We start from the raw sequence: 7,498 nt of genomic DNA on the forward strand, positions 1-7,498 counted from the left end.
AGTATTAGTGACTCTTTGAGTCGAACGTCTTCCTCTGACGCTAAAGCTACGGCAGCCCCGCTGCACAACCCCAGAATACGTGGTATATGTCCGTGTCGACGATGTGTGCGCAGGTCTTGTGTGGGCAGCCGGCTTTGTTCTGGCTGACGTCGTACACGGAGAAGGCTCCCTATTTGAGTCGCAGCAGCGTTTGCTCCCCCCAAGGTCCCAGTCCAATGATTCTGCGAACACTCTTCCGGGGTAGAGCTGCGAGGCCGGTAGCAGCTGCTGTGCGCGTATCCACCCATTTGGATGCTCTTTTCTCTTTGTTGGCTACTCCTCTGCGGTGGGACGGCTGGGCAATCCGTGTTTTGTAGTGTTTCCTTGTGCGAGTCCACCGCCGGCCCCCTGCCCACAGACATACGAGTCTGCTCAAGATCGGGTGCGGTCTCACCGCGAGGATCCTGAAATTGTCTTCTGCGATTGCTGTGAGATGTCTAAGAAGTGCGGTGTGACTGTCTACCTGCACACTGTGGTCCGGGCCATACGAACTAGTGTAGATGACCGCTTCGATCATCGGCCTTAGCTGTAATGTCACAGTAGCTGGGTGATCCTTGGGGTGTGCCGTAAGACGTACTTCTGCTGCGTACTGGGGTTCCATGACAGTGTGCGGGTAGTTCGCCACTATTGTGGTGGCCAGCAGTTCCGCTCGCTGCCTCTTGATATTGGTCGTTGGCGGTAAGGCGAAGTGGAAGGAAGCCACTCCTACTCTTACTCTCCTCCAGTTCGTCAAGTTCTTAACCGTGATGTTTCCATTGTCTGTCAATTTGCATGCATTCTGCAAAGTTAATAGCTCCTCAGCTTGTGACCACAGTTGGAGTGTTCCAATGGCCGCATTCGGCAGCCATTCATGGTACAGTTGTCCGTGGGTCTGCTTCTGCGCGAATGAATAGTCCTGTGAGAGCGTCTCCAGGTAATGAGTGCAGTCAATAGTGAGGATTTCTCCGTGCCAATGAGTCGATCGTTGCAGGCGATCGTACATTGTATGGGTACTGTGTTTCCTGGATGCAGTCAGTCCCGGAAGATGATCAGGTGCGCCTGCCAGGCGAATGATGTTCCTGCCAGTCTGCCAGAGTGTTGACATTAACCGTGTGTCGTCCTGTCTATAAGCTTCGTGGCCTGGTGTTATATACACAGTCGGTGCTGTGCCCCCTACGCCCTTGTTGAAGACAAAGATCAGGGCTCCTTTTGGGAATACCTGTGATTGTAAGCTCTGGAAGAACCGCTCTCTGGGAGTGTAGCGGTGGGGTGCATATATTTTGCACACAATAGTAAGCGCTCCGGCTAGTTTGCCTTGGACTGCCATAAAATTGGGAGACCATCGATCCTCCATGAATGGTGTCATGTCTGTGAAAGCTCCGTACTGGTGAGCCAAGATGGCGACTCCTCCTTTCCGATCTGGTGATGGTGACCAGCAGGAATGGATGGGTTGCTGTACACCGGTCTTAAAACCCCACCGCTTCGCATACAGTCTCTCATGGTATCCAACTTCGCTAGCCGCTAAATGGGTCTCCTGAATCAATAACACATCCGCTCTGCCATGTGCATCCTGTTCTTCAAAAGCTCGAAACCACATATCTCTATCCTTTTCAGTCGCTCCCAGACCGTTGCCATTTTGAGTGATGAAACCGTAAGTTTGATCTTGAGGGTGGAGGTCATCTGGAGAGCCCTGGTGGGCCTTGTCCGTGTCTCTGTCTGCTGCTTTTCGTCGCTGCGCTTGAAGACGCTTCTCCTTCTCAAATTGGTCTTCAATGTATTGTTGATGCTCTATTGTAGACAGCGGGTCGAAGTACTGTGCGATTCCCAGTGGACCTGTTGTTCCACGATCTCCGCTGTTCGCTCCTGCTCCTGTCTGTGTGGTGGATGCTGGTGCCGATATATTCGCTAGGTCCCCTCTCTGTCGGTCCTTCCGCACCGCCCCCTGTGGCATGTTGTGTTCTTCGTCGAACACCGTTGTCGAGTACGTCTGCCTTACGATACTCGACCCTTGCGGCACCTTGGTGCCTTTATTTGGCCTCCGTCCCGGAGGAGTCGGTGACTGCGTTGTCCCTTCATTCCTCCCAGACGTGTTCAGCTGGGGCATAGATTGCCGAGCTCCAATCGTTGTGATTCACTACTTGGTGGCACAATCCTCTGATGAAGGGGGAATTGATCGTACGAAACCGCCCGAGCCCCGTGTGGGGCTCTACCCATCGGGGTTTCTGTCCAATTGCTGACAATGAAAGGGATTGTATGTAAGATTCCCCATTCCGAGTCAGTTAATGAAGCTGGCTGCTGACGGTAGCAGGATTCTGGCACCCATTGCGCGAGGCGTGCCCACCTCTCAGATGATCCCGCTAGCTGTTGAATTGTGTGGGTATCAGAGGTCGTAGCTGTGCACTCCTGGATCCATTCCTTGCAGTACTTTCTACCGGCCTCGGCAATTGTTGGGTCGTCAACTAGACGCCGAAGTGCGTTCACTTGTTCTCTTTGAGCCTCCAGCAAACCCCACACAATTAGAGGCTCCATTTCCCAGGTTTTAGCTTTTTGTTCGGGGTATGGGAGGAAGGCATACAGGTGCCGGAGTGCCTCCGGGGTCTTTATAGCCATTCCATGATATCTGCTGCTGTTCCACGTCTGCGTTTTGTGGTTGGAATTTTTCAGTTTGGCCCGGAACAACTCACACCATGTGCGGAATGCCTCACCGTTTGCGGCCTCTATTGTCACCGCTCATGGTTTATCCACGTGGTCCATTGGAGAGTCCGGTGAGTTTTTTAAGATGCGAAAGTACGAGTTGGCCACGACGGGCCCAGTTGCGACTCGGGCAATGCGAGTAGGGACTTCGTCGTGCTTGCTAGATGAATCTCCTGGTGTCTGAGATGACGCAGCCAGATGATCTAGTCCGTATTCTTCATGTATTTGTTGATTTTCGCATGTGACCGCTGCTTCTGCATCGTAGTCTGGTGAAAATGACTCCAGCACTGGTAATCCAAGCCGGGCGTGGGCTACATCCAGTCGTTCTCTCATCTCCATACGTTTGCACAATAACGAGTTAACAGAGTCCATATTTCCCAGTTGGTTAACAGTTTGCAGGTCGGATTTCCGTTCCGACTCCGTGAGCTGGTTAATTGTGGATTTCCAAGTGTACGAGTTGGAGATTGTCTCTGCGAACTCTGCGTCACCTTCAGCACGCCATTGAAGATATAGGTCCCCATGGCTAGCTCCATAACATAAAAGTGGCGCTCATGGTGCCGGAGCACCAGGCATGTTGGAATTATGTGTAGGTCCCAACAGTTCTTGAGATATTCAGTTGCCTCTCTGTGAAGCTCTTTCCGTATCCACTCTCATGGTCTGTCCCATCTGGTAGTCTATACTGCTTGTATAGGTAGCACTGCATATGTGCGTCGTTGTGGGCGTTAACGTCGAATGCAACAATCGGTTCCCTCAAGTATTGGGACATCGCCCTGAGTTCATGCGGTCCACCCCAGAAGGTGGGTGCTACCCTCTTATCTATCTGTTTGTGGCGGGTGACATCATAGTGGGAAAAAAGCGCTGCCGTTGCAGCTGCTGGTGACTCAAAGCCAGGGTGATCCGGATACAGTCTTTGATACTCGTGGACCGGATCCACTAAATGTAGCGCCGCGTCCCTCCGAAGTTGCACATCATCAATGTGTACACCGCTTTTTTAAGTGCCGTGGGTCCTCTGACTGTTGTGCGTGTACACTTCATTGGGCTTTGTGTGTGGTTGGTCGTGGAAGCATACAGCGCCAGAAAAGCACATTGGCCATTGGCAGCCACTGCGATTTCCTTTCCATCAAAACTCGCTAGCCATAACCCAATCTGTTTGGGGAGATCTGTATCACCTTCTGCAGTTCCTAGACGACTTTCACCTATTTCCACGGATTACTGTGAGTCCGGAGTTTCCGACTCATAATCCTCCTCCGATGCTTCATTCTGTGTGAGATCGGTGGTCGTCGCGAGTTGGGCTGGTGAATCCACCGAATCCACCGTAGTGTCGTGGGCTGCCAGCTTGGCCGCTGTCTGCATGAAGGTGGCCATGCTAACCTGCATACTCTTGATCGCTCCGTTTTGGAGACCGATTTTCCCGGAATGCATTTTATTCTTTCGCGTCGACTTGGCGGACAGCTATCGGCTGTTGTCCATGCTGGGTCGCTTGATGCGTCGCTATAACGGGGAAGGCCTTGTGTCCTTCCTGTGACTCCCCACATTTACTATCCTCCCCATCCAGACACGCCGGTGTCATGATGGCATCCGTTGTGGCGTGGTGATTCAACTGTTGGTTCGTCATGGTATCAACGTGTGGGTCTTCACCTTCCTCGTGATGTTGGTGAATATGCTCTACCATTGAGCCCTCCTATGCATACGGAGCCTCCTCCCTCATGTAACTACTTTCTGTGGGCGGACCGGTTGGATCCATTTCGTCAACCTCCATAGCGTCTGTGTCCTCGTCCGCTTCACTATCCGACTGTGCCAAGGCTCCAAAACGTCCTAAGGCCGCCGTACGTTGGAATTCCGCATATCGCTTCTCTGCCGTAGGAATTGGTGCCTTTTTCTTCCTTTTATTTTTTTCTTTTGTGGTCCGTTACTGGTTCTGAGTCTCCTTCCGCCCCTCTTAAAGCGTCCGTGCGTCGTCGGTACGTATTTGTGCAGTTTGTTTGCGACCATCGCCTTTCTTTTTTGTTTTGATTTTTTATAGACGAAGCCCTCCGTGGCTACAGCAATAGGGGGCGTGGTGTCGGTGCCCTCCACCCGGCAGGGTTCCCCTGTTGCAGTCTCCGAGTCTTTGTGCTCTTCCTTCGGCGTTGTCGTCGATTCATGAGACGTGGTTTGCAGGAGAGATGCGCTTGGCATCAGCGGTGGTTGTCCCGTTTGGAACATTGCTATTAGTTCTTCAATGGATTGTACATGAAAGGCTCTGCGTGGGGCTAGTTTGTGCTGGAGCACAGGTTCCTTTAAGAAGCGAGCTGCTCGGGCTCTAACGTGGTCCAAATTCTCAGGTTTGACAAAACAATTTGCATTTCCATGTCTTGGATTCAAACGTTTTGCACACGGTCTACGGATAAACTGTTGGAAATGATGAATAGTAATATTCACTCCATTTAGTTCGGTCTTAGACACTCCCTTGAGCGCCTCAGGGCATTGTCGTTGTGCGAACCGGATGGTATGATATCGGTTGTCGTAAATGTCGGTCTGCGTTGCTCTTGCGTACTCCACATCCAATACTTTTGCCTCCGAGAAGCTTGTAAAAGCTCTTGCAAGTGTCACGAGCCCTAGATCCGCTCCTCCGTAGACTCGAATTGCATATTGGAGTTCTAATTGCGCTGGGTTGTAGTGACCAGTTCCTTCGTCTTCGGGTGATCGCTCCGTGTCCCGGATCGTGATAACAGCCTTCTGAAACCTCATCGTTTTATCTTTCCATCTAGTTGCTGCTTTTTTTTAGTAAAATGTGAATCTTAACGTCTTGACTCCATCGAAAGAAAGACGTTTAACGTCACGCTGGAGTACGTTCAGCATCGTGTGTCCCGATCTCCTGTCAGTGTTAGCCATGAAAAGTTCTTTAAAAAGAACCGCATGTGGTGCATGTTTACCGAAGCAGGCAGTGCGGCAGTAAGGTTAGCGTTAAAATAGGCTTCATGCATATCCTCCAGCATCGCACGATGTTCTCCAGTCATGATCTCCTTGACAAAGCTCGGTGGGTATGGGAGGTCAAGATTACCCGCCAAGTACATCATAAGGATTTCCTGCTCTCTGGCTGTCCACGTTCGAAGGCTTTCATCACAGCTGGCCGACGCTGGTGTAAGAGCTTCCTTCCGCATTGCCTCCTCTTCTTCTGTCCATACTTCAGTTGCTACTACCGACCAATCGGTCGTTAGTGTCGCTATTTATTGTTTCTGTTGCACCGGATTCCATATCCCTTCCAGCATATGCGATTTTCTTGCTGCTTCATCCGTAATTAGCTGTTGGTGGGTTAAGCTCGCGCGAACTTTATCTCCCCACGTCTCCCCTTGCGTTTTCAACCGTTCACCCTGATCGTGATCCTCCTGCCTCGTCCCGTCCCTTGGGGGTTGGTGTTCCTGTTGGCGACTCTTGGGCGGGCTCTCCTCGCCGTGCTCTCCGCTACTTGAACAGAAGCTGCTTCCTTGAACAGTTGTTCTCTCCTCGACGCGTTCTTGTTCCTGCCCTTGGCCTTGATCCTGCGGTGGTTCCCGTTGGAGGGGGGCCTGGACCCTGTGCCTTCGTCCCCATCCTGATCATCCTCGGGTCGTCCGAGTTCGGGATATTCAGCTCCAAAGTTGTGGCCTGCGTCCGTCACCCACTCCTGAGTGACCTTTCCCCTAGCGGGTATTTTTACGAGTGTCAAAGCTGTGTTGGCCGCAAAGCCTACACTCAGAGCTGCATTAGCTCCTACGCTAGCGCGCGTACAGTGCTTTGGCACAGGGTGCTGTGGTGGTGTAGTGATTTCTCCGTAGTTGCGGATTATCACCCGTCGACAAAGACGTGGCACCACCCAAGATGTTCAAGCGACGAACCCTCGGTCATGTGATGTACGGAGACGCCAAGGTGCAGGGGACCCGACGGCGTCACTTCCGACGTCTCAAACGGATATTGGATACATTCCATATGTCACTGAATCCAGGCTGTCCTTATTATTAATAATGGACTGGCCGGATTCGCATTCAGCGGACCATCTACGGTACGAACCCTCGGTGGCGGTTGGGATGAGTTCACGGAAGACTCAACGACGCTTGGAAGACACATTCACCGTCTGGGACAGGGCGCGGGCCGTTAAAGATATTCATGCGACGGCGCAGACGACGCTTGGCATGCAAGAAGATCCATAACGGATCATTGTTCACTTGATATTTGTATGATTGATTAAGACTTCTTATTAGGAATAGATCCGAAAGGTAAGCTTAAATACAGAACAGAATTTCCACTCAAGCACACAGAGCGACGTCCGGCTTCAAGGTTAAGCGTCAGGTCAAGCTTGTTTGAGTGTGTTATGCCTGTCGGTGAACCCGAAGCTCTGTAGCGAGGGTTCATCCGGCAAGGCCAAGAGACTTTGTGTATTGGCCGAATACTATCGGGAGGTTTTACGTGACGGCTTATTGTTGCCTATTCGCACGACTGGGAGTGCTTGAATTGCCTCCCTTTTATTCTTCCTACCGAGTGTTGAACACTCGGTGATCTCGTAAAAGGCTTACCCGTGCCTGGTACCCTTCCGCTGTTGGGACCACGAGGATTCAAAACACCTGCTAGCTTTGCTCGTGCTAGTAGCGTGTTCTTATTTTACTGGTTGGCCTATATAAGTAGTTTCAAGGTCCAGTTTGTCCCGGTGCAAGGGCAGAACTGGGGTCTTCAGGTCCACCCGAACGATCGTTTACTATCCTAGTAGACGTATTGTTGTGGGAACGTCCTAACTACATTTCTAGCTAGGGAATTCCAACACCACAGTATA

General features: G+C 51.5%; 1 protein-coding gene across 1 annotated transcript; it reads right to left on the reverse strand.

The window, feature by feature from the left end:
* Positions 1-4,393: 4,393 nt before the first annotated feature.
* Positions 4,394-6,660, reverse strand: PITG_21812 (uncharacterized protein; the record flags this gene model as incomplete). The annotated part of the gene is made up of 5 exons (XM_002894719.1): positions 4,394-4,595; positions 5,195-5,450; positions 5,696-5,869; positions 6,058-6,374; positions 6,524-6,660. 5 exons carry the CDS (start codon positions 6,658-6,660, stop codon positions 4,394-4,396), a joined length of 1,086 nt encoding a protein of 361 aa, XP_002894765.1.
* Between the last annotated feature and the right edge of the window lie 838 nt (positions 6,661-7,498).

The sequence above is a fragment of the Phytophthora infestans genome, genomic scaffold (assembly GCF_000142945.1).
Source record: "Phytophthora infestans T30-4 supercont1.581 genomic scaffold, whole genome shotgun sequence".
Taxonomy (NCBI): domain Eukaryota; phylum Oomycota; class Peronosporomycetes; order Peronosporales; family Peronosporaceae; genus Phytophthora; species Phytophthora infestans.